At 47.0% G+C, this 27,616-nt stretch overlaps 1 protein-coding gene across 19 annotated transcripts in view; it reads right to left on the bottom strand.

The window, feature by feature from the left end:
• The window catches only part of CLIP1 (CAP-Gly domain containing linker protein 1), a 172,636-nt gene that overhangs the window by 75,500 nt on the left and 69,520 nt on the right, over positions 1-27,616 (bottom strand). For 16 of the 19 annotated variants that reach the window (XM_060785988.2, XM_060785995.2, XM_060786003.2 and 13 more), the window contains 2 exons: positions 26,678-26,738; positions 21,475-21,579 (listed from right to left, as the gene is read on the bottom strand). In XM_060785988.2, coding sequence (XP_060641971.2) covers positions 21,475-21,579; positions 26,678-26,738 — 166 coding nt within the window. The remainder of the gene's footprint in view (positions 1-21,474; positions 21,580-26,677; positions 26,739-27,616) is intronic. The other 3 variants (XM_060785996.2, XM_060786009.2, XM_060786005.2) reach the window with 1 other exon arrangement.

Here is a 27,616-nt window from a genome sequence, read left to right as displayed (position 1 = left end):
ATTTCAGCAGAAGCATCTAGGAGATAAGAGTCCATGAGTGAGGTAAGGGGCCTCCACAAAAGCACAATTTCCAGGGAGCGGGTGGCTCTGAAGCCGACCTCTGAGGGAAAGCAAAAGAAGGGGAGCCTGCTCATGAGGTTGAGCAGTAAATCACAACCCACAAGACGTTGTCAGAAACTGGTAGATGGGAGGCAAATGCTAGCTAAAATAAGTAATAAAGAATGGTAAAGAAAAATAAAAAATAAACTGTCCTATTGCTAGTCAAAGCAGAGAGAGAGAGAGATTCCTTAACTGCTGCTACTGCGGTGGAAAGAAGGAACTTTCTTTCCAGTAGAGTGGCAGCCCCACCTACTGGCTATATATACTATCAGGGGAGCATGGGCTGGGCTACCGCCAAAAAGTATCCTTTTAAGATTCTAGAGAGTTCTGAAACTGTCTGCACAGGCGCAGAAAACCCATATGTGTGCATTTCACAGGACCATGCAGAGGAATAACAAGTTGCTTACCTGTAATTGTGTTTCCTTGAGGGGTAGTCTGTGAAATTCGCACATATGGGTTTACTTCTGCGCCTGCGCAGTCGTTCAGAACCTTCTAGAATCTTATAATGGAAACATTTTGGCAGAGGTCCCGCCCACTCTCCCCATCTATATCTATCTATATCTATATCTATATCTATATCTATATCTATATCTATATCTATATCTATATCTATAATAAAAGTCAAAACTTGTATGCGGCGGATGTGTGGCGGTGTATGTGCCGGCTTTCTGATTGGCCAGCCTGAAAGTTCCAAGATTCTGACTGGCTGCTGCTGTTGTGCTATTTGCATAAGATCCCTGATTGGCCTGCTTCAACAGGAGCCCCTGGTGGAGAAAAGGGTTCATGACAGAAACAGGGACATGACAGAAGGAAATTTGCATATGGTCTCTGATTGGCCAGCCTCAATTCCAAGATTCCGAGATGACAAAGAGAGGAAAGGAAAGGCCGGGGGCTCTGTCAGAAAATTACCAATACAGACCACACTTTGCAAACAGAGCACACAAGACCCACTCGACATCCTACTGCAGTTTGGAGGAGGATGAACCATGGATGATGGGACTTGCAGTACCATCACTCACATTCTGAGACCGCTGTTAACCTCATCCAATGACTGATCAGGACCAAACTTGGCACATAGACCTCTCATGCCCCACTTTACGTCCTGGTGTGGTTTGGCCGGGGATGGACCATGGATTATGGGACTTGCAGTACCTTTGCTCAATTCCTGCAACCCTCATCCAATTACCGATAAAGACCAAACTTGGCACACTGAGTCTCCATGATGCACTCTACATCCTGGTGCGGTTTGGGGGAGGATGCACCATGGACGATGGAACTTGCAATATCTGCACTCCCTTCCTGAGACCATTACAACTGCCAACAGTGATGGATCGGGATCACAATTCGCACAGAGAGCCCGCATGACCCACTCTACATCCTGGTGCGGTTTGGAAAAATTTGGAAATGGATGATGGGACTTGCAGTCACTTCACTCACTTCCTGAGACCACCAAGACCCTCACCAATGACCGATCAAGACCAAACTTGGCACACAGAGTTCCCATGACCCACTCTACATCCTGGTGCACTTTCAAGGAGGACAGACCATGGATGATGGGACTTCAAGTACTTCCACTCCCTTCCCAAGACTGCTGCAACCCTCATTTAATGTCCGATCAAGACCAAACTTGGCACACAGAGTCCCCATGACTCACTCTACATCTTGATGCTGTTTGGAGGAGGGTTGACCATGGATGATGGGACTTCAAGTACCTTCACTCACTTCCTGAAAATAATGCAGCCGTTATCCAATGACCAATAAAGACCAAACTTGGCATACAGAAGCACCATTACCCACTTTCTCTAATAACCCGGGCAGCGCCGGGTCCCCAAGCTAGTATATAATAAAGAAGAGTGTTTGTATCGGACAGAGGAATTGTGGAGGGAGGGCGGTGTATGTGCCAGCGTTTTGATTGGCCAGCCTGAAAGTTACAACATTCGGATTGGCTGCCGCAGTGGTGCTATTTGCATATGGTCTCTAATTGGCCAGCTTCAAGAGGAGCCCCTGGTGGAGAAGTGGGTTCATGGCAGAAACGGGGCATGACAGAAGGAAATTTGCATATGGTCTCTGATTGGCCAGCCTCAAATCCAACATTCCGAGATGACAAAGAGAGGAAAGGAAAGGCCAAAGGGGGCTGGGTCAGAACACTCCCAATACAGACCGAAATAGGCACACAGAGCCCCCATCACCCACTCTACATCCTACTGCAGTTTGGAGGACTATGAACCATGGATGATGGGACTTGCAGTACCACCACTCACATTCTGAGACCGCTGTTAACCTTATCCAATGACTGATCAGGACCAAACTTCGCACATAGACCTCTCATGACCCACTTTACGTCCTGGTGTGGTTTGGCCGGGGATGGACCGTGGGTTATGGGACTTGCAGTACCATTGCTCATTCTTCAGACCACTGCAACCCTCATCCAATTACCAAAAAATACCAAACTTGGCACACTGAGTCTCCATGACACACTCTACATCCAGGTGCAGTTTGAAGGAGGATGCACCATGGACGATGGGACTTGCAATACCTGCACTCCCTTCCTAAGACCATTACAACTGCCAGCGATGATGGATCAGGACCACAATTTACACAGAGAGCCTGCATAACTCACTCTACATCCTGGTGCGGTTTGGAAGAATTTGACAATGGATGATGGGACTTGCAGTCACTTCACTCACTTCCTGAGACCACTGAGACCCTCGCCAATGACTCATCAAGACTAAACTTGGCACATGGAGCTTCAATGACTCACTCTACATCCTGGAGCAGTTTGGAGGACGACAGACCATGGATGATGGGACTTCAAGTACCTCCACTATCCAAGACTGCTGCAAAACTCATCTAATGACCAATCAAGACGAACGTTGGCACACACAGCCCCCATGACCCACTCTACATCCTGCTGCAGCTTTGGAGAAGGGTGGACCATGGATGATGGAACTTCCAGTACCTTCACTCACATTCTGAGACCTCTGCAAACCTCATCCAATGACGGATCAAGACCAAACTTGGCACATAGACCTCTCATGACCCACTTTACGTCCTGGTGTTGTTTGGAAAAATTTGGAGGTGGATGATGGGACTTGCAGTATCTTTGCTCACTTCCTGAGACCACTGAGACCCTCGCCAATGACTAATCAAGACTAAACTTGCCCCATGGGGCTCCAATGACCCACTCTACATCCTGCTGCAGTTTGGAGGAGGACAGACCATGGATGATGGGTCTTCAAGTACCTCCACTCCCTTCCAAAGATTGCTGCAACCCTCTTCTAATGACCAATCAAGACCACACTTGGCACACAGAGCCCCCATGATCCACTCTACATCCTGCTGCAGTTTGAAAGGGGATGGACTTTGGATGATGGGACTTGCAGTACCTTCACTCACTTACTGACACCACTGCCACCCTCATCTAATGACTGATAAAGACCAAACTTGGCACACAGAGCCCCATGACCCACTCTATATCCTGCTGCTGTTTGTAGGAGGATGGCCCATGGATGATGGGACTTCAAGTACTTTCACTCACTTCCTGAAAATAATGCTGCCATTATCCAAAGACCAATAAAGACCAAACTTGGCATATAGAACCGCCATTACCCACTTTCTCTAATAACCCGGGCAACGCCGGGTCCCCAAGCTAGTATATAATAAAGAAGAGTGTTTGTTTGTATAGGACAGAGGAATTGTGGAGGGAGGGCGGAAATGTATGTGCCAGCGTTCTGATTGGCTGCCGCTGTGGTGCTATTTGCATATATTCTCTGATTGGCCAGCTTCAATAGGAGCCCCTGGTGGAGAAGAGGGTTCATGGCAGAAACGGGGCATGACAGAAGGAAATTTGCATATGGTCTCTGATTGGCCAGCCTCATTTCCAACATTCCGAGATGACCAAGAGAGGAAAGGAAAGGCCGGGGGCTGGGTCAGAACACTCCCAATACAGACCGAAATAGGCACACAGAGCCCCCATCACCCACTCTACATCCTACTGCAGTTTGGAGGACGATGAACCATGGATTATGGGACTTGCAGTACCACCACTCACATTCTGAGACCGCTGTTAACCTCATCCAATGACTGATCAGGACCAAACTTCGCACATAGACCTCTCATGACCCACTGTACGTCCTGGTGTGGTTTGGCCGGGGATGGACCGTGGATTATGGGACTTGCAGTACCATTGCTCAATTCTCGAGACCACTGCAACCCTCATCCAATTACCGAGAAAGACCAAACTTGGCACACTGAGTCTCCATGACGCACTCTACATCCAGGTGCAGTTTGAAGGAGGATGCACCATGGACGATGGGACTTGCAATACTTGCACTCCCTTCCTGAGACCATTACAACTGCCAACAATGATGGATCAGGACCACAATTTACACTGAGAGCCTGCATGACACACTCTACATCCTGGTGCGGTTTGGAAGAATTTGGCAATGGATGATGGGACTTGCAATCATTTCACTCACTTCCTGAGATCACTGCGACCCACGCCAATGACTGATCAAGACCACACTTGGCAAACAGGGTCCCCATGACCCACTCTACATCCTGGTGCACTTTCGAGGAGGACAGACCATGGATGATGGGACTTGAAGTACCTCCACTCCCTTCCCAAGAGTGCTGCAACCCTCATCTAATGTCCAAACAAAACCAAACTTGGCACACAGAGCCCCCATGACCCACTCTCCATCCTAATACGGTTTGGAGTAGGGCATGCCATGGATGATGGGACTTGAAGTACCTCTACTCGCTTTCCGAGACTGCTGCGACCCTCAACAATGACTGAACAACACCAAACTTGGCATATAGACCTCTCATGACCCACTTTATGCCCTGGTGAGGTTTGACTGTCGATCGTGCATGGATTTTGGGACTTGCAGTACCTTTGCTCAACTCCTGACACCACTGCAAAACATCATCCAATTTCCGATAAGGACCAAACTTGGCACACTGAGTCTCCATGACGCACTCTACATCCAGGTGCAGTTTGAAGGAGGATGCACCATGGACGATGGGACTTGCAATACCTGCACTCCCTTCCTAAGACCATTATAACTGCCAACAATGATGGATCAGGACCACAATTTACACAGAGAGCCCGCATAACTCACTCTACATCCTGGTGCGGTTTGGAAGAATTTGACAATGGATGATGGGACTTGCAGTCACTTCACTCACTTCCTGAGACCACTGAGACCCTCGCCAATGACTCATCAAGACTAAACTTGGCACATGGAGCTTCAATGACCCACTCTACATCCTGGAGCAGTTTGGAGGATGACAGACCATGGATGATGGGACTTCAAGTACCTCCACTACCCAAGACTGCTGCAGAACTCATCTAATGACCAATCAAGACCAAAGTTGGCACACAGAGCCCCCATGACCCACTCTACCTCCTGCTGCAGTTTTGGAGAAGGGTGGACCATGGATGATGGAACTTCCAGTACCTTCACTCTCATTCTGAGACCTCTGCAAACCTCATCCAATGACGGATCAACACCAAACTTGGCACATAGACCTCTCATGACCCACTTTACGTCCTGGTGTTATTTGGAAAACTTTGGAGATGGATGATGGGACTTACAGTACCTTTGCTCACTTCCTGAGACCACTGAGACCCTCGCCAATGACTAATCAAGACTAAACTTGGCACATGGAGCACCAATGACCCACTCTACATCCTGGTGCAGTTTGGAGGAGGACAGACCATGGATGATGGGACTTCAAGTACCTCCACTCCCTTCCAAAGATTGCTGCAACCCTCTTCTAATGACCAATCAAGACCACACTTGGCACACAGAGCCCCCATGATCCACTCTACATCCTGCTGCAATTTGAAAGGGGATGGACTTTGGATGATGGGACTTGCAATACCTTCACTCACTTACTGACACCACTGCCACCCTCATCTAATGACTGATAAAGACCAAACTTGGCACACAGAGCCCCCATGACCCACTCTATATCCTGCTGCTGTTTGTAGGACAATGGCCCATGGATGATGGGACTTCAAGTACCTTCACTCACTTCCTGAAAATAATGCTGCCATTATCCAAAGACCAATAAAGACCAAACTTGGCATACGGAACTGCCATAACCCACTTTCTCTAATAACCCGGGCAACGCCGGGTCCCCAAGCTAGTATATAATAAAAGTCAAAGTTTGTATGCGACGGAGGGCAGACGTAGGGAGGATGGAGGGAGGAATATGTGGCAGCTTTCCGATTGGCTGTCACTCTGGTACTATTTGCATATGGTCTCTGATTGGCCAGCCTGAAAGTTCCAAGATTCTCAAGTGGCTGAGAACAGAAAGGAAATTTGCATATGGTTTCTGATTGGCCAACCTCAACAGGGCCCCCTGGTGGCAAAGAGGGTTAATGACAGAAGCAGGGACACGAGAGAGGGAAATTTGCATATGATTTCTGATTGGCCTTCTGCTAAGTCCTTGCAGGCCTGCTAGGTTGCCTTCTTCCAGCTAGGCCCCAAAAGAGGCAGCCACCTTCCCTCTTCCACATTGTGTCAAAGAAGGCAGCTTCTGACTGGGTGATCTGAAAAAGCATTGTCCTTCTACAAGGTAAGGCACTACATTATTCCAATGAAAGCAGAGAAAAACAATTATTATATTTTTAATAATGCCTTTTTCTGCTTCTGAACATTTCTGGCCCCCAAAGCCCCCTCACCCCAGCCGCCTTTGACCCTTTTGCCAAATCCTTGCAGGCCTTCTAGGTTGCCTTCTCCCAGCTAGGCCCCAAAAGAGGCAGCCACCTTCCCTCTTCTTCCAATGTAGACCTCTCATGACCCACTTTACGCCCTGGTGTGGTTTGACCGGGGATGGACCATGGATTATGGGACTTGGACATTTGGACATGGATGATGGGACTTGAAGTCACTTCACTCACTTCCTGAGACCACTGAGACCCTTGCCAAAGACTGATCCAGACCAAACTTGACACACAGAGTCCCCATGACCCACTCTACATCCTGGTGCACTTTCGAGGAGGACAGACCATGGATGATGGGACTTCAAGTACCTCCACTCCCTTCCCAAGACTGCTGCAACCCTCATCTAATGTCCGATCAAGACCAAACTTGGCACACAGAGCCCCCATAACCCACTCTACATACCGATGCTGTTTGGAGGAGGGTTGACCATGGATGATGGGACTTGCAGTACCTTTACTCACTTACTGAAACCACTGAGACCCTGAACCAATGACTGATAAAGACCAAACTTGGCACACAGAGCCCCCATGACTCACTCTATATCCTGCTGCTGTTTGGAGGAAGGTTGACCATGGACAATGCGACTTCAAGTACCTTCACTCACTTCCTGAAAACAATGCAACCGTCATCCAATGACCAATACAGACCAAACTTGGCATACAGAACCGCCATTACCCACGTTCTCTAATAACCCGGGCAGCGCCGGGTCCCCAAGCTAGTATATAATAAAGAAGAGTGTTTGTATCGGACAGAGGAATTGTGGAGGGCGGAAGGGCGGTGTATGTACCAGCGTTCTGATTGGCCAGCCTGAAAGTTCCAACATTCGGATTGGCTGCCGCAGTGGTGCTATTTGCATATGGTCTCTGATTGGCCAGCTTCAATAGGAGCCCCTGGTGGAGAAAACAGTTCATGGCAGAAACGGGGACATGAGAAGGAAATTTGCATATGGTCTCTGATTGGCCAGCTTCAATAGGAGCCCCTGGTGGAGAAAACAGTGAATGGCAGAAACGGGGACATGAGAAGGAAATTTGCATATGGTCTCTGATTGGCCAGCCTCAATTCCAAGATTCCGAGATGACAAAGAGAGGAAAGGAAAAGGCCAGAGGGGGCTGAGTCAGAACATTACCAATACAGACCAGACTTGGCACACAGAGCCCCCATGACCCACTTGACATCCTACTGCAGTTTGGAGGAGGATGAACCATGGATGATGGGACTTGCAGTACCATCACTCACATTCTGAGACCGCTGATAACCTCATCCAATGACTGATCATGACCAAACCTGGCACATAGACCTCTCATGACCCACTTTACATCCTGGTGTGGTTTGGCCGGGGATGGACCATGGATTATGGGACTTGCAGTACCTTTGCTCAATTCTTGAGACCACTGCAACCCTCATCCAATTACCGATAAAGACCAAACTTGGCACACTGAGTCTCCATGACACACTCTACATCCTGGTGCAGTTTGGAGGAGGATGCACCATGGACGATGGAACTTGCAATACCTGCACTCCCTTCCTATGACCATTACAACTGCCAACAATGATGGATCAGGACCACAATTTACACAGAGAGCCCACATGACCCACTCTACATCCTGGTGCGGATTGGAAGAATTTGACAATGGATGATGGGACTTGCAGTCACTTCATTCACTTCCTGAGACCACTGAGACCCTTGCCAATGACTGATCAAGACCAAACTTGGCACACAGAGTCCCCATGACCCACTCTACATCCTGGTGCACTTTCGAGGAGGACAGACCATGGATGATGGGACTTCAAGTACCTCCACTCCCTTCCCAAGACTGCTGCAACCCTTATTAATGTCCGATCAAGACCAAACTTGGCACACAGAGCCACCTTGACCCACTCTACATCCCGATGCTGTTTGGAGAAGGACGGACGATGGATGATGGGACTTCCAGTGCAGTTCAAGGCACTATGGGCCACTAATGATGGGATTTTTAGTACCTTCACCCGATTCACTTCCTATAGAACATTGTAGCCACTACAAATCACAGACCAGGCCCAAACTTGGCACACAGAGTACTTATGGTCCACTCTACATCCTACTGCAGCTTGGAGGAGCATGAACCATGGATGATGGGACTTGCAGTACCATCACTCACATTCTGAGACCGCTGTTAACCTCATCCAATGACTGATCAGGACCAAACTTGGCACATAGACCTCTCATGACCCACTTTATGTCCTGGTGTGGTTTGGTCGGGGATGGACCATGGATTATGGGACTTGCAGTACCATTGCTCAATTCTTGAGACCACTGCAACCCTCATCCAATTACCGATAAAGACCAAACTTGGCACACTGAGTCTCCATGACCCACTCTACATCCTGGTGCAGTTTGGAGGAGGATGAACCATGGATGATGGGACTTGCAGTACCATCACTCACATTCGGAGACCGCTGTTAACCTCATCCAATGACTGATCAGGACCAAACTTGGCACATAGACCTCTCATGACCCACTTTATGTCCTGGTGTGGTTTGGTCGGGGATGGACCATGGATTATGGGACTTGCAGTACCATTGCTCAATTCTTGAGACCACTGCAACCCTCATCCAATTACCAATAAAGACCAAACTTGGTACACTGAGTCTCCATGACCCACTCTACATCCTGGTGCAGTTTGGAGGAGGACAGACCATGGATGATGGGACTTCAAGTACCTCCACTCCCTTCAAAACATTGCTGCAACCCTCTTCTAATGACCAATCAAGACCAAACCTACCACATACAGCCCCCATGATCCACTCTACATTCCGCTGCTGTTTGAAAGAGGATGGACTTTAGATGATGGGACTTGCAGTACCTTCACTCACTTACTGACACCACTGCCACCCTCATCTAATGACTGATAAAGACCAAACTTGGCACACAGAGCCCCCATGACCCACTCTATATCCTGCTGCTGTTTGGAGGAGGATGGGCCATGGATGATGGGACTTCAAGTACCTTCACTCACTTCCTGAAAATAATGCAGCCGTTATCCAAAGACCAATAAAGACCAAACTTGGCATACAGAACCGCCATTACCCACTTTCTCTAATAACCCGGGCAACGCCGGGTCACCAAGCTGGTCTATAATAAAGAAGAGTGTTTGTATGGGAAGGACAGAGGTGCGGAGGGCGGAAGGTGTATGTGCCAGCGTTCTGATTGGCTGCAGCTGTGGTGCTATTTGCATATGGTCTCTGATTGGGCAGCTTCAATAGGAGCCCCTGGTGGAGAAGAGGGTTCATGGCAGAAACGGGGCATGACAGAAGGAAATTTGCATATGCTCTCTGATTGGCCAGCCTCAAATGCAAGATTCCAAGATGAGAAAGAGAGGAAAGGAAAGGCCGGGGGATGGGTCAGAACACTACCAATACAGATCAGACGTGGCACAGAGCCCCCATCACCCACTCTACATCCTACTGCAGTTTGGAGGAGTATGAACCATGGATGATGGGACTTGCAGTACCATCACTCACATTCTGAGACCGCTGTTAACCTTATCCAATGACTGATCAGGACCAAACTTCGCACATAGACCTCTCATGACCCACTTTACGTCCTGGTGTGGTTTGGCCGGGGATGGACCGTGGATTATGGGACTTGCAGTACCATTGCTCAATTCTTCAGACCACTGCAACCCTCATCCAATTACCAATAAATACCAAACTTGGCACACTGAGTCTCCATGACCCACTCTACGTCCAGGTGCAGTTTGAAGGAGGATGCACCATGGACGATGGGACTTGCAATACCTGCACTCCCTTCCTAAGACCATTACAACTGCCAACGATGATGGATCAGGACCACAATTTACACAGAGAGCCTGCATAACTCACTCTACATCCTGGTGTGGTTTGGAAGAATTTGACAATGGATGATGGAACTTCCAGTACCTTCACTCACATTCTGAGACCTCTGCAAACCTCATCCAATGATGGATCAAGACCAAACTTGGCACATAGACCTCTCATGACCCACATTACGTCCTGGTGTTTGGAAAAATTTAGAGATGGATGATGGGACTTGCAGTACCTTTGCTCACTTCCTGAGACCACTGAGACCCTCGCCAATGACTAATCAACACTAAACTTGCCACATGGAGCACCAATGACCCACTCTACATCCTGCTGCAGTTTGGAGGAGGACAGACCATGGATGATGGGACTTCAAGTACCTCCACTCCCTTCAAAACATTGCTGCAATCCTCTTCTAATGACCGATCAAGACCAAACTTGGCACACAGAGCCCCCATGATCCACTCTACATCCTGCTGCAGTTTGAAAGGGGATGGACTTTGGATGATGGGACTTGCAGTACCTTCACTCACTTACTGACACCACTGCCACCCTCATCTAATGACTGATAAAGACCAAACTTGCCACACAGAGCCCCCATGACCCACTCTATATCCTGCTGCTGTTTGTAGGAAGATGGGCCATGGATGGTGGGACTTCAAGTACCTTCACTCACTTCCTGAAAATAATGCAGCCGTTATCCAAAGACCAATAAAGACCAAACTTGGCATACAGAACCACCATTACCCACTTTCTCTAATAACCCGGGCAACGCCGGGTCCCCAAGCTAGTATACTATAAATGCCCGAAGGCGGGGGCTGCGCCTTAGTTCCATAGCCGCCAGTAGCAGCTATGATAGATAAGCATGAGCAGTGAGGGGAGAATGGGTGAGGATGTGTGAATTTCACAGACTACCACTCGAAGAAACACAGTTACAGGTAAGCAACTTGTTATTCCTCTTTGTGGAGTCTGTGAAAGATGCACATATGGGTGACTAGCAAGCTACTAACCTTTGGAGGAGGGATCATGCCACATAGGAAAACAGCATGGCTCTTCCAAACGTTGCGTCCTTTCTCACCAGTGTGTCCAACTTGTAATGGGCGGCAAAAGTTAATGGAGTAGATCAGGTCACCGCATGGCAGATGTCATCAATAGGCACCCCTTTTAGGAAGGCTTGCGATGTGGAAACCATCCTGGTAGAGTGGGCCGACACATGCTGTGGAGGGTCCTTCCCTGCAAGCTGGTATGCTGGTCTGATTGTCGAGACAATCCATCAGGCCATCTGCTGTGTGGAGACTGGTAATCCTAAGGAGTCTTTCCGGTATTTGAGAAAAAGTCTCATAGATTTTCTATGCAAAGCTGTTCTACTGGTGTAGAAGGCCCGCGTGACATCCAGCGAATGCAGGGCCACCTCCAGTGGAGAGGATGGATTCTGGAAAAATGCGGATAAGGAGATGTCCTGTGACAGATGGAAGCGGGAGACCACCTTTGGCAAGAATGATATGTCTGGTCTGAGAACCACCTTTTCTTTATAGAAGCAGATGTATGGGGCGTCTGCCCTTAGAACTCCATCTTCCACGACAGATGGGAGATATCGCAGGAGATATCGCAGGTGGTCATAGGTTCAAATAGTGGTTTGGAAAGCTGGGAGAGGACTAGCTCCAAGCTCCAGGCCGGAGGAGGTGGCGCAACCGGTAGATGTAGGTTAGAATAACCCTTAAGGAACAGCCATATTAGCGGGTCGTGGAAGCATGACGGGCCCCCCTTACATCTCCTATGCCAGGAGATGGCTGCTAAGTAACATTTTAGTGATGACAAAGACAGTCCTTTACCTGACAGGTGGACTAAGAATTATAGGTTGTTTACCTGTAACCGTAGTTTCCTGAGTAGTCACCTGTGAATTCGCACATTTAGTATCTCTGCGCCTGCGCAGTACAGCTTTCGGAACCTTCTAGAATAGAAAGAAAAAACATTTTACTCCTGGCTAGCCCCGCCCACCTCCCCGAGTACATATAGCCCATGGGCGGGGCTAACCACCAGTTTTCTTCCGCCGCAATGCAGCCAGAAGGCGGGGCATGACACTCGAGGGGAGGATGGGCGGGGATGTGCGAATTCCCAGGTGACTACTCAGGAAACTACGATTACAGGTAAGCAACCTATAATTTCCTGTCGTAGTCCCTGTAAATCACACATTTGGTAGATTAGCGAGCTACTGACCTTGGATGGTGGGTGTCATGCCACCGCAGAAAATAGGACTGCTCTGCTGAACTGTGCATCCCTCCTCGAGACGACGTCCAACTTATAATGGGCCACAAAGGAAAGGGGCGAGGTCCAGATGGCCGCCCAGCAGATAACATCCAAGGGGACGCCCTTCTAATAGGCAGTCGACGTGGAGACCGACCTCGTAGAGTGTCCTCTAACAGGAGGAGGTAATTCTTTGCCAGCCAGACGGTAGCACAGCTGTATCGTAGACACAATCCAGGAGGACAGTCTCTGGGAGGAGATAGGCAAACCTAAGACATCAGTGCAGTATTTAACAAATAACTTGGGAGACGTTCGGAAAGAAGCAGTCCTGTCCACATAGAAGGCAAGAGCCCTACGGACGTCGAGCAAATGCAAATTTCTTTCTAGAGGTGTAGTAGGATTTTGGAAGAAGGAAGGCAATATTAAGTCTTGAGAAATGTGAAACTGTGTGGAAACTTTAGGCAAAAAAGCTATGTCGGTCTGCAACACGGCCTTATCCCTGTGAAACTTGAGGTATGGTGAGTCAGCTCTGAGGGCGCACAGCTCGCTGGCCCGCCTAGCCAATGTGATAGCCACCAAGAAAGCCGTCTTCCACCAAAGGCAGGAAAGGCTAGCAGACACTAACGGTTCAAAGGGGGGTTTCATTAAGAAGTTCAACACAAGTTCTAAACTCCATGACGGAGAAACAGGAGTTACAAGGGGTCTAATGTTCATAATTCCCCTCAGGAAGGTTTTAACCAGGGGATCTGAGAAACAAGAAACCAAGCCAGACTTCCTACAAAACCACAAAATGGCGGCCAAATAACACTTCAGGGAGGGGTCAGATAAATCAGCATCTGACAGGGACACCAGAAAGTCTAAAATAAAGGGAATAGAAGCGGTATCAGGTTCCACATCCCGAGCCCTCGCGAAAGAACAGAAACAGGACCATTTATAAAGGTAGGAGCGTCTGGTAGACGTCCTATGTGCTGCCTCGATGATATTCAGCACCGAATGTGACAAACTCGAAAACGGGACTAGTCGGCGGGCAGGATCCGCCAAGCAGTCAGCCTCAGTTTGTGTACCTCTGGGTACAACACCTGGTCTCGTTGTGATGTCAACAAGTCCGTTGTGGCTGGAAGGCGAACGAAAATCCCTCATGCCAATTGATGCAGGGGGGAGAACCACGGTTGCCTCGGCCACCAAGGCGTCACTAGAATGCAGTGGGCATTGTCCCTCTGGACCTTTGCAACAACCCGCAACAAAAGAGGAAACGGTGGAAAGGTGTACGTTGTCCGGCCCCATATGTGGAGGAAGACATCTCCCAGACATCCCTCCTATAGGGAGGCATGCCTCCTTGCGCAAAAGAGGGGGCACTTGGAATTGGACCGTGTTGCAAAGAGGTCCACTTCCGGGGTCCCCCACGCAAGGAAGAGTATTTGAGTTTCCTCACGGTTGAGGGACCACTCGTGGTGCGCTAACGGATTCTGGCTGAGGGAATCCGCTAGTAGGTTTAGTTCTCCTGGCACGTGGGTCACTAGTAGGTGAATCCCCCTGTATATACACCAATCCCATATCTGCATGGACAGGGTTAGGAGGGCCTGAGAATGCGTTCCTCCCTATTTGTTCAGGTAATACATCACAGTGGTGTTGTCGGTGAGGACGTGTATTACCTGACCTGTGACTACCCTTTCGAAGGACTTCAAGGCCTTTTTGACGGCCAGAAGTTCTATGATGTTTATGTGCAGAGTGCCTTTGTTTCTAAAATTCAATTACTCTGCCCCCTACTCAATTCCTGCTAGTGTGGCTACTGCTATACTACTACTAAAATTTGTGTTTTCCCTCCCTCTATGCTTTTTATTTACACAACAAAAGCAAACCTGAAGAGCTGGATGCATTGCTCAGTTGGTCTTACAGGCCTGACAAGTCAGCTTTAATTGGGCACATGGGCAGAAAGCCAACAGGTCCCAATCAATGCAATCCAAAAAACCATTTGACACTTTACCCCCCATTGTGTGTTTTGATTGGGCCAGGAAGCCGAATGGCAACTTTCCTCTCTGCCCAATCCAATTAGTAAGATAAAGGAATATTTATTCTCTGTCTTGAGTATCAGTGCCAGAGGAAGGAAGAGGAGCAGATGAGATAACATCTATTTCTTAAGAAGGGTTTCAATGTTTTGTTTGCCCAGTATCCTTTTCTTTCGGATTTCATATACCCCCATGCCATTTTTTCCACTTTTGCTTACTTCAAAGTATGAGCAAAAACAAACCCAAATCAAAACAATATTCCAGAGAAACAACTTCAATTTTTTTCTGCTCAATCATAGGAGAGAAATAAACATGATGCCAGACAGAAAGTTGGTAGTAAAAGAAATGAATGGATCACTTTCTATCTTTTGCTGTGACCAGATGCTGTGAGCCACTAGCCCGTGGGAATGTGCACCCCAACCCGTAAGGGAAGAATCTGTGGTGACCATTCTTGTGGCATGAGGGACGTGGAATGACAGTCCCGAGCAAGCCCATGTAGGGTCCAGCCAGCATTGGAGTGAAGAATGGACCCACGAGGGAAGGGATAACTTGATAGAGGAGTTGTCCAGTAGAGGGTTGAAATTGGACAGGAACCAGAACTGGAGCTGTCGCATACGCAACCTGGCATAAGGAATGACCGATGTGGTCGAGGCCATGTGCCCCAGCAGGACTTGGAGTTGTTTGGCCGACAAATGGGATGCCGTTATGGCCTGCTTGACCAGTTCTTGGAGGTTGGCAAACCGGTCCTCAGGGAGGAAGGCCCTCTCAGAGACGGAGTCCAGGAGTGCTCTGATGAGCTGGATACTCTGCGACAACACCAAGACAGGCTTCTCCCGGTTGACTACGAGACTCAGGGACTGGAGAAGAGACAAAACCGTGGAGTCATGCGTTTGAAGTTGGTAGCGGGATTTGGCGACTATCAGCCAATTGTCAATATAGGGGTAGATCGTAATACTCCTAGTCCTAAGGTGCGCAGCAACCATGGCCATGCATTTGGTAAAGACCCATGGAGCAGTGGAAAGGCCAAAGGGCAACACATTAGAACACTATGTCTGACCCTTAAGCCTAAACGAGAGGGATCTGCGATGATGTGGGGCAATGGAAATGTGGAAATAGGCGTCTTTAAGATCCACGGTAGCAAACCAGACTCCTCCAGATAGGAGGGGGGTTATTGAAGCAAGAGTCACCATGCGACATCTCTTGGCCTTGATGTGTTTATTTAGCGCCCGAAAGTCAAGGATGGGGCACAATCCATCCCTGCGTTTAACAACTAAGAAATACCGTGAAAAGAAACAAAAGGGAACAACAGCAGTGTCCACGAATGAAACAGCCCCTTTTTGTAACAGTAATTCAATCTCTTGCATCAGCTGCGGGGAAAAGGGGGTATCCCGAGCGTGGCCAACCCTAGGGAGGTCCTCAAATTCGATAGAGTATCCCCGGAAACAATAGACAGAACCCAAGCATCTGAAGTGATCCTTGCCCACTCGGAATAGAAGGGAAAAAGTCTGTCCTTAAAAAAGGGCAACGGCCCAGAGAGGCTCCCCGAGTCTGGAACAATTAAACAGTGGGGAAAGGGAATCTTAACTGGTAGATCAACCTGGGGGGAGCACAGGGATAGGTGGGGGCTGGCCTCAGAATCCGAGCAGGGGGCATCAAAGGCGCTTCTTGGAGGTACCTAAAGGTTTGGGTTTTCCCTGAAAGGGTCGTGCCCTTGCTGTTTGAAAATACAGTGCTCGCCGTCCCCCTTGGAACCTAGAATTGCCACTGCTTCTATTTCTAAAGGGACCGGAGAAGGAGCCACCAAAAGGTCTCCGGTAAGCGGGAGTAGATGGTTGCCATCTGTTTTTCTGCTGTGAGTATGGTTGCCATGTGTAACCAAATTTGTAGGCAGATTGTCTGACGTCTTGCTTTTGCTTAAGGCGATCGTCAGTGTTGGGGTTAAACAAGCCCTCTTCGTGAAAGGGGAGATCCTTGGCTAGCGCCTTTCCTTCCTCCGAGAGGTTAGAGGCCCGTAGCCACGCGTGTCTCCTTACAGAAGTGGCGGTGGCGAACAAATTGCCAGCTGTCTCTGCCATGTGTTTCGTGAAGTCCTTTTGTAATTTGGACAACGCTAGGGCTTCGGTTTGCAACACTCTCGGAAGGCGTTGGTCATCTACAGGTAAAGACTCAATATAGGGCAACGTTCGATTCCAGAGAAAGGTCTGGTATCCGCTCATGTAAGTCGCATAGTGGGCCATGCGAGTAAAGAGGCCAGCGGAGAAGTAAGCTTTTTTGCCTAATGTGTCCAACTTCCTACCCTCCCTATCGGGTGGAGTTGTTAAGGAATTCTTTAGGAGCTTAGTCTTTGTGACTTCTGCCACAACAGTGTTAGGTGTGGGTGGTGCCAAGACCCATCTAGCGTTAGTCATATCGATTTTATACATGGAATCTAGGCGCCTAGGGACAGCAGGTACCAGAGAGGGCGACATATCGACCACCTTAGCTAGCTTTAGTAGATATGGTAGCATGGGCAGGGCCGAGGATGAGACAACATTTTGTTCCTCGGAGGGGAACATCGGGTCCTCCACATGTTCGGGGGGTTTAGGGGCAGGTATGTCTAGAGCTTTAATCATTCTGTCCACTAAGGCGGCAAACTTGTTAAAATCCGCAGGTAAGCAAGCGGACGTGTCCTCACCCGCCATAGTTTGTGGAGCATCAGGTGGTTCGGAATCAGAGTCAGTGTCTCTCAGTTCAATAGTGTCCTGGTTAGAAGCATTTGGTAAATCCAGACCAGAGGCCCCCAGCGGGGTAACAGGAGCGGCAAGATGGGGCTGGCTAGAGGTCGACACAATGGTAGGACGACACAAAGTTTGGTTCATAGAAGTCATCACAGAAGAGGAGTTACAAGCTCCTAGGTCAGCACAGGATGCGCCCAAGGTGGACACGATTGGGCGGCATACATTAAGGTCAACACCAGATGCCCTTGCCGAGGGTGGGAGGGACAGTGTTGGGTACTGTAGATCCCGGCAACGTAGGTAAGGTTGAAGGTGGGAGGGCCTGCACAGCCTGAGGGGGCACCGTTCCAGGTCCCGACGGCGCAGATGCTGGAGGGGCTGCAGGCATGGAGAAAGGCATAGGCGCCTGAACAAAAACGAACTGCCCCAACGGCGCTAGTTGCCAGTATCCCGGCGGTGGCAGCGGCCCGGGACCGTAGGCCCTCCATTGAGAGGATAGAGATCGGGAGAAGCGGGAGCACTGCCGGCGCCTGGAGGGAGCTGACGAAGATTAGGAAGACGAGGAGGAGGAGGAGGATCCGGAGCGAGGTCTACTCGGCGATGAGCGGTACTGCTGGTGCCAGGAGCCTTTGCTTTTTCTCGAAGGAGATCGAGAGCACCTTGGGCGCCTGCTCGAGCGGCGCGCAGCTCGACCGGGTTCCAGCTGGGCTTGAGGGGGGGTGGGGATCGATCCTGTGGTAAGCACCGAGCACAGAGCATAGTCCTCCCCAGGCATCATCCCCGCCGATATCGGGGGGAAACCCGCAGCTGCCGGCATCGGAACACCGCTTCGGCAACAATGGGAGGGCCGTTGAAGATGCCCTCGAGAGCCTGGCTCCCAGACGAGATCGGCACCAGTGGAGAAGCCGAAGGCGGGCCTGTGGGCACCAGTACCGGTTCCCTTACAGCGGAATCGCGAGGGTCCTTGCGGCCCGGGGGCGATAAGGTAGGCATCGCGGGAGTCAGAACGCCCTCGGCAGACAACTCTTCCGGCCTCGGCTGCAGAGTACTGGCTGGAGTAGCGTCGGCCCTCTCCGCAATAGCGTCAGGCACCACCAGGGGTCGTGCTAGATCTCCCTGAGTTCCCGCAACGCGGGGGGGGGGGGGAGCAAAAGCGTCAGCTAGAGAGTTTCCCGCCTTTTTGAGGGCCACTTTTTTCGCAGGAGGAGCCTGTTGGCCATCTTGGAGGGTCTTTTCCTTGTTTTTTTGGCCTTCTTTTTTGCCAAACTCTCAGCGCGGCCCACAAAGGGCAGACTTGGCCCGGCAGAAGGAGCTGCTTGCCCCAAGGAAGGCGGAGGTAAAAGAGCCCTCTTGTAGAGAGCCGCCTTGAGAGTGTCCATTCGTGTCCGGTAGGGTATTGGGACAGTCAGAGCACCTCTTAAAGGAGGTGGTGGACATGGCGACAGGCAAAAACATAGGCAGGCCGAGTCAGGGAAGGAGAGGTTCAAGAATTGTCAATCAGTCCAAGTCAAATACCGCAGATAGAATAGAGCACAGTCCAGAGCACAAGCCAAATACCTTAGTCAAAAATCAGTCCAGTCATAAGCCAAATAATCAATAAAGAGAAAGCTCGCAAAGGAGAGAGGTTCTCAAGCTGCTGCCAAAATAGCGCGGAAAAGAGAACTAGTGGCTAGCCCCGCCCATGGGCTATATGTACTCGGGGAGGTGGACGGGGCTAGCCAGGAGTAAAATGTTTTTTCTTTCTATTCTAGAAGGTTCCGAAAGCTGTACTGCGCAGGCGCAGAGATACCAAATGTGCGATTCACAGGTTGGGGGGCTGAAGGTTGGGGGGCTGAATCATGTGCGGGTCTGATGCTGTCAAAGGTAAGGAGAGAAACCATACTTATGCATCGTGTGATGCATCTTTGTGTGTGCTCCAGTTGGGAGTCTGTTTCAGGGTTGAAGAGCCCAGCCTCATCCATGGGCAAGTCTTCTATTACTGACTGCGCCTATCGGGATAATCCATGCATGTCGCCAAAGGGCCACTGCTGATGCCAGCAGTTTGCCTATAGCATCAGCTGTATGTTTGGCTAGCTCCTTCTGGAAAGAAGCCAGCAGCAAGGAATCAGTAGGAATCTCTTTAACCAAGCAGAATCCGCTGCTTTTAAGAAAACATGCAGAAGAATTGGACAGTATTAGCCTTGTAGATTGGGGACTGTTTGTCAAGGAGAGTAAAGATGCTAAACTATTTTCTTCCGAAAAATAATTAATAGTAATAGATGCCAACTCGTGGCAAAATCAGTGTTGAAAATTGCATGGATCCTTCCTTATAATTCAGTACTGAAATCTGGTTGCTGACTTCAAGATCGCTGCAGAGACATGTGACCTTTCGTCAAATTCATGGCAATAGAGTAAAGTTTAAATTCATGGGAAATCAACTTTTCCTTTACGAAAGTGGAAAGATCTGTTACAAGGAACTTTGTTATATAAGGGGCTCCACATGTGTCATAGATAATAAGATGTTCCCTCTGTCTCTAAACTGTATCTGTGGTGGCTATGGAACTCTCTCCTGAGTGAGATCAGATCTGCCCCCTCCCTCCTGTCCTTCAGGAGGCTGGTGAAATCCTGGCTATGGAAGGAAGCATTCCCACAGTAATGGTTGAGACCGGCTACAGAACAAAGTTATCGACCACACATACGGACTGAGTTGGACATGATTTTATCTTGCCGATTTGGCTTATTTGTAATTTTAATCTATATGTATTTTAGCTTGTTGTTATTGTATGATATTTTAAAACTGTATTATTAGCATTGAATCCTTGCTGTGAGCCGGTCTGAGTCCCTCTACGGAAGTTAGAGAAGATCGGGATATAAAAGTTTTAAATAAATAAATAAATAAATAATAAAGTGTAACCAAAAAGGTACATATGCTTAGAAGCAGAGATGTTGGCAAATGGGAAGAAATTGATCTATTTAATTAAAGCACTGCCTGTAGCTACAAAAAAGGGCTAACTGAATAACCTGCAAATACAACTTAGAGTAGAGAATGAGAACAGCAACGGGGCAGGCCTGGTGTGAAGCATTCAGGTTTAATGACTAGAAGCGGAATGTTCAACTGGCACCAGGTCAACATTAAAGGGATCCCTCATGTTCTACTCACTGGTCCCTCTCGATGCAAAATACTAAAACAGAAGTGGTGCAGTCTGCGCAAGAGTACAAGGATGTGTGTTTATGGGTAAGATACTCCCATTTTAGCCAGTATATCTAAAATGATCTAGATTTAGCTGAAACACTGTAGAGTCAAAGAATGATCTGGAAGTACAGCAAGGTTGCCTTTCTTTGTCAACATCTTCAATGATACGCTTGATAGAACCACTCAGTGGATCAGGGCTTGTTGATATTTGACTTTTGCTATTGTAGAGAGCTGACAGAAATAAATACATATAAGCAAATGCATAAAGGCTCGTCACAATGCCTTCATAAAAGATGAACTACAGAACATGCCAGGGACCATAAAGGCTCTTCTTTAACAACTCAATGATGAACTATCAATAAGCTGAACCAGAACACCTAAAAAATTAATCAAAATCCATTATTTCATTATCCACTGAAGTATGATTTAACTGTAGCTGTCAACTGATTGAGTTTGGAGGTCCTTGGTCTCCTTGGTTGTGTCTTGATTTGATTATTCTTGATCGTTTTCTTGCCAGCACCTTACCCATATTTCCTTAAAGAAAGCCCTTTTAAGAAATAGAACACGGAAGCTGTGCACTTCCTTTTCCAAGACACAGCAGGCCCCCTTACGCCTAGCACCAGGAACCTTCCCCTTTACACACATAAAAAGGCCGTGTTCATGTAAATAGCGAAGTTCATTACCCTAGTGTCTTCTAACTCCCTCTGGAGTTTGTCAGCTTTGGTCTTTTCAAAGAGCAGGCTCTGTTCAAGCTCCTTAATGCGGGCATGCTCCAGTTTGGTCTGCGTCTGTTAGTAAAAAGGGAAAGGAAGAGAACACAACAGTGCCACCATCACATGCCAGCACAAGAGGAAAGAGGAGCGACATGCAGGATGTGCCACCAGTTGTCTCCGACCAGCGATGAGCAACAAACAAGGTGAGTGGATGACAAAACAGAACACAAAAGAAGGCAAGGCGAGGCGAGGTGGGGAGGAAGAATGGATGCCGCAGATTATGAGAAACGAACGTGAAGTGTCTCACATGACTGACACATTGAGAGAAAAGATGTGCACACACAGAGATGGACAAAGGAGCATGGATTAAAAAAAAGTGGCAAGGTAAACTCATGCAGCCAAAGTTATTGATCAGTGTGGCAATTATCAGAACAGATTAGAATAGTTAAGGCTTTGTAAGATATGTTTCAAATACCTGAAGGGCTTTCACACAGAAGAGGGCAAAGACTGGTTCTGAGCTACCCAAAAGGGCAGGACTAGATCTATTGAGTTTAAGGGGCAGGAGGGTTGATTTTAGTTGGATGGATTCCATGACACTAAAGGCAGTTCAACAACTGATTCGTCTATTAACTTGGGCTGGTGGGCTTTGTCTTTGCTGACATCTTCAACATTGGTTCAACAGTCATCTGCTGGAGATATTTTAGCTCTGTGTTTCAAGGAAGGGGTTGAACTCAACAACCTCAATGGCTGCCTGAAATTCTAACATTTTTTCACTTTATTTCAGTGAAAATGGAGTATCAATACATACCAGACTCCTGAAATATTAACTGACCTGTAGCAGGTAAACTGTCCACCTAGATTTTGGCTCATGGATCAATTCACCAGCTTCAATAGCATCCCTAGGGGCTGGCGAGTCTTTCCTGCCCCCACTTGATCTCACTTTATTATACAGTTATACTACTGAATCTACAAAAGTTAAGAATCACATGTCATTCAAAAGGAATAAAAACAGTCCAAGCCCACACTCAAATGAAGGCTCTTCCTCCTATAAGGAAATAGCTATGGTTTTAAACTAGTTTTAATCTCCAACTAGGTTAATGATGTGTTTAACTTCTGTCCTTGTCTTTTTTAGCTACATTTCTTTTAACTATTGTAAGCCGCCTTGTATCCCTGGCTACAGAAAATGCAGGATGATGACCAGGATGACTGATGAGGATGATGAGATGTCCATATATATCTGAAAAATGAATGATAGGACCACAAAAGATAGGCAGCCATAGCCCTTTTAAAACTCTGCTGACTGAAAAGGGTGGCTTTTTTTGTGTGTGTCATTGTCCCAAAACTGCCATTGAGTGAATTAAGTTTTTGACTTTACTCATGACGAAAATCAGAAGCTGTACCCAAGATGTTCCAGCATAATAACATGTTCTGGAAACGGAATAGTTCTGCTCTATTCACTTTCAAAGAGCTGGTTTATGGGACGGTTTGCTTTGTTTCTTGTTTGTTCTGACATCAATGGCTCCTTTCCTCCAGAATCTGATGAATAAGGCAGCTAATAAAGGCTATTGACAACACTGAGGTTCTGAGTACATCGTCTAAATTTGCAAAACTGTATTAAACGGAAGTAAGCTTAATTCCTTCGAGCAATCATTTCCAACACCCACACACACTTCTGCAACACTGTGGAATTTCCTTTCATGGGAGGCTATGCTGATCTCCTCTCTGCTCTCTGGCAAGCAAATTCGTTTTATTCAAAGTGCTATTTGGTGATTAATTGCAATTCTTTTTATGGTGTGTCTATGTGTGCTTTATTTTTATCTTTATTGTTCTGTTTTTAAATGAGTTTACACTTCTTAAAATATAATGGTGTTTTAACTTATTAAATAATGTGATTTTTATAATCAGGATTTTAGTCTGATCTTGTTTTAGTCTTCCTGCAATCCTTCTTGGGTGCCAGGTGGGGGGAAAAGCAGGGTACAAATCAATTGAACAAACAAAATACATGTATGGTTGCTTTTCCATACAGCTGGCAAACTTTAAATGGCTTTTACTCACCAGCCTCAATACTATGAAAAACGTCATAGACTAAATTCCTGCTCTTAAGTTGCTCTGAAGACACAGGAATGGGTTCAGTCAGGCTTCATGCAGACAGCTGGCAATCCAATATTCTGATTCTGGGATAAGATGTGTTTAATGGGCCAAAAGGGCATTCTTAATTCCCTGCAGTGGGTACAGGTCTTAACTGTTTCGCAAATGCTCCAATAACAATCACTAGAAATGCATTAACAATGATCTGGAAAGGAAAGTGATTTTTATAGAGGAAAATCTTTGCTAGAGGAAAAGAAAGACAGGGAGACCTGGCGTAGCAAAAATACAGGTGCATAAAACTACCAAGGGGAGAGGAGGGCAGGCCACATGCAGATTTCACTAGACTATTTCATCAGCCTGATCGGAAAGAATGGAGAATCACAACTACTACAGCCAGCTGGGCCAATGGGACACTAAAAGATATACAGAAGAAAGCAAGCACTGGGCTCAAAAAGTGTGTCTATCTGAGTTGAGGAGGGAGCAGCCTGCTCTGTTTCCTATAATTTTTCAAGACCAAAAAGGGGGTGGGGGGTGGGATTCAAATTAACCGTACTTGTTTGGATACTCAAAATTTGGTTTTTGCAAACAACAAAAGTGTGTGTATATGTGTGCAAAATCCCTCTATGTTTCAGTAAGCTATTGGGTGAGCTAGGTGACACAGCAAATGGGCGTTAGCTTTTCTTACAGATTTCTCTTCCTTTCCCACATGTGTCAAATTCAAGGCCCCTAGACCAAACGCGCATCTCCATGTCATTTTATGTGGCTCTCAAGATGCTGAACACCATGACTAGAGTTGATGGGAGTTGGGGTACAGTCACACCTGGAAGGCTGCAGTTTGTTCTGCTGAGCCAGGAGAGTGGGGTTTGAATATGGATACAAGGCTTGTAGATATGATTGCCTGATGTTAAAATGTCCTTTCCCCTTTCCCCAACCGCAGAGTCACAAGAGTTGTTGGGCTGCAATTGCCATTATCCCCAGTCAACATGGCAATAATCCAAAGTGATGGGAGTTATCATTCAATAACATCAGGGGAGACCCAAACCGGGAAAAACTAAAGAGCACCAACTACTATGTAAAAAAATTATAGTTGGCCCTCTGTCTCCACAGATCCCTGTCCATGGAGTCATTGGCCCTTTGAAGGCAACCATAAGTCTGATGTGGCCTTCCATGAAAATGAGTTTGACACCCCTGCTTTATCTAAAGGAAACAATAAAGCTTTCTGAATTTCTGCCTATTGGGCACTCCTGGATTTCCCAACAGAAATTCGCATTAGGCAAGTCCCTCCCTTTAAAATGCACTGCAATTGTTCGCAAAGCTACATGCCTGTGTCATTAGTTGTTAAAACACTTTGGCAACTAAAGCTTTCTAACTGAAAAAAATTGTGTTAAGAAGGGAAAGGGTGTCTGCTCACATTCAGTTTTCCTCTGACATTCTCAGGGTCTTCAGAAATCTGCTATTAGCAAATGTTGAAATACAGAGCTCACCAAAATGCTCAACACTACAATTTGAATCCAACTAGGAGGATTTTAGCTGGGATGGGGTGGTGGTACCCAAGTGTTCCCATTCTCTAGGTGTTGTTCGCTCTCCCCACAATGCAAGATTAATGTGATACAGAGGAGTCCATACTAGCTGGTGGGCTCTGGAGACTTTGGCCCAGAACAATAAGTTTTCAAGCTTCATAACCACACTGTGTTAAGATGTAAATGTGAAATGCCTTCAATCAAACCTATCTAAACTGCAATACTGATACATGGAATTCTACTACGGAAACTTCCATGCCACTTTGCTACTTGTTGGGTATGTGAGTGCAAGAGAGAGCAAAAGGGCAGCTAAACGCTTGATGTGGTCTTCTAGGAATTCCTGTCAATTTGGTCATAAAATGACCAAGTCAATAGTTTGGCATATAGCAAACATGCATTCTGGCACATCTGGCTTCTTTAAGATGAATTTAACATGCTGAAGGCATCATACAATGCAGTTCAGGAGCATCATTCGATGGGTTGATGGTGAGGGTCAACAGGGAGAGCTCCTACAATTCTTCCTTGCATTACACAAACTCTTTTCAAAAGAATGCCGCTCTGAGACTCACAGCATATATCATAATGAATTTGTGTATTCCTGCATAACACACACACAGAGATGTCAGGCCAAAGGCTGAGAAGGCAAATGAGTGTTCCATGACAAATCCAGATAAAATGGATGGCAGATTAAAGTAAAAGAATAACTAAAGAAGATGTTAAACGTGAAATGAAGAACTGAGTACAAGGCTAGCACTTCCAGTATGAACTTATTGGCAGCTCTGCAAGTCAGTTTGGAATTGAGCATTGCACATGGTGCAAGGGGAAAGACATTTACTGCACATTGCTTTTGAGAGTATAAATGAGATCATATTAAAAGGCCATGTTAAAGAAGCTTATGGGTGTACAAAACTGGCAGTGTGTTTACTAGGCTCCACTGTTGATTTCCAATTTATCAAATATCATGTGCCTAAACAGTCTGGTAAGGCCCATCCGTTAGCAAATAAAATAAAGAAAACACTTGGTATATATTTTTGATTATATTACTTGATCTGAACCTTGAATGGAATGAATTCTTGAAAATTTTAAACTGTTCGTAAGAAGCATAGGATGACACGGGGCCTAAAATTAGCAGTGCTCAACTGTACTTCTGGTCACAAAAATAATTTATATTTGCCTTCAGCATTTACTTCAGGAAAGCCCTAGCAACACACTGCAAGTTTTATAACTTCAGTTTTGCATTTGTAGTTGGCAATTTTAAGAAATGGCATCTGCAAAATGTTAAATATAAGAGCAAAAAGAGCAGAATTATAAAAAAAAATGAAAAGAAGATATTTATTTGCACACAGGACAAAGAATTAGAAAGGAAGTTCCAAAATTTAGAATATATATATCAGTAAACAAGACAATCCGATCACCACATTACGCATATTCCTCGACTACCTCTGTACAGGATGAAACCCTTTCTTTTTATTCTGATAGTAACAGCAATACGAGTAGAAGCTAGAATGGTTTTCTTTCCAACATCCTGCCATATAGCCATTTTAACAGCACTGGAGGAATGTTACCTCTAAGTCTCCTTTGGTGATGGATTCCTCTTCCACACGGAACTGGAGGTCTTCAACCCTCCTATGAAGAAAATGTAAAACAAAATAAATATAGTGGATTGCATCTCAAAATGCATAATTTTAAATAGAGGGAATCAAGCACCACAGCTACATTTTTTAATCTATCTATGTATATAAATAAAAGTCAAAATATCTATCTGCTTATCCATCTATCTGTCTATGGCAGTGGTTCTCATCCTGTGGGTCCCCAGGCATTTTGGCCTACAACTTCCAGAAATCCCAGCCAGTTTACCAGCTGTTAGGATTTCTGGGAATTGAAGGCCAAAACATCTGGGGACCCACAGGCTGAGAACTACTGATCTATGGATATACCTGTTTGTATGTAATTTTCAAGATGGCCTCCACATCCAGAGAGCACTGTGACTCCCATCAACAATTAATCTGAACCAAACTTGGCACACAGCCCCCTCTATTATCAGCAGAAAATACAGGAGGACTTTGGAGGAAATTGACCCTGTATGTTGGGAGTTGTTGCTCACCACAATCTAAAAGCGCTTTGACTCCCACCAACGATGGATCTGGACCACACTTAGCACACAGACCCAACATTACTAACATTAAATACTGGTAGAATTTCAGGGAGATTGACCCTGGATGCTGGAAGTTGCAGCTCACTCACATCCAGAGAGCACTGTGAACCCCACCAAGGATGGATCTGGACCAAACTTGGCACACATACCCATCATGACTAACTTTAACTATTGGTACAGTTTGGGGGCATTGGTAGATGATGACGGGAGTTGTAATTTACCCACATCTTTATGCATTTTCTAATGGGATCATTCATAACAGCCAAAACCAATGAACGGCTAACCCGGGTATCACTGGGTACCTAAGCTGGTATATTATAAGAGAGAAGCATCAGATTCTTTTTTTCCC

Source organism: Anolis sagrei, chromosome X, assembly GCF_037176765.1.
Source record: "Anolis sagrei isolate rAnoSag1 chromosome X, rAnoSag1.mat, whole genome shotgun sequence".
Taxonomy (NCBI): Eukaryota; Metazoa; Chordata; class Lepidosauria; order Squamata; family Dactyloidae; genus Anolis; species Anolis sagrei.
Note: the sequence above shows the minus strand (reverse complement) of the source record. Positions and strands in the feature narration are given on the sequence as shown.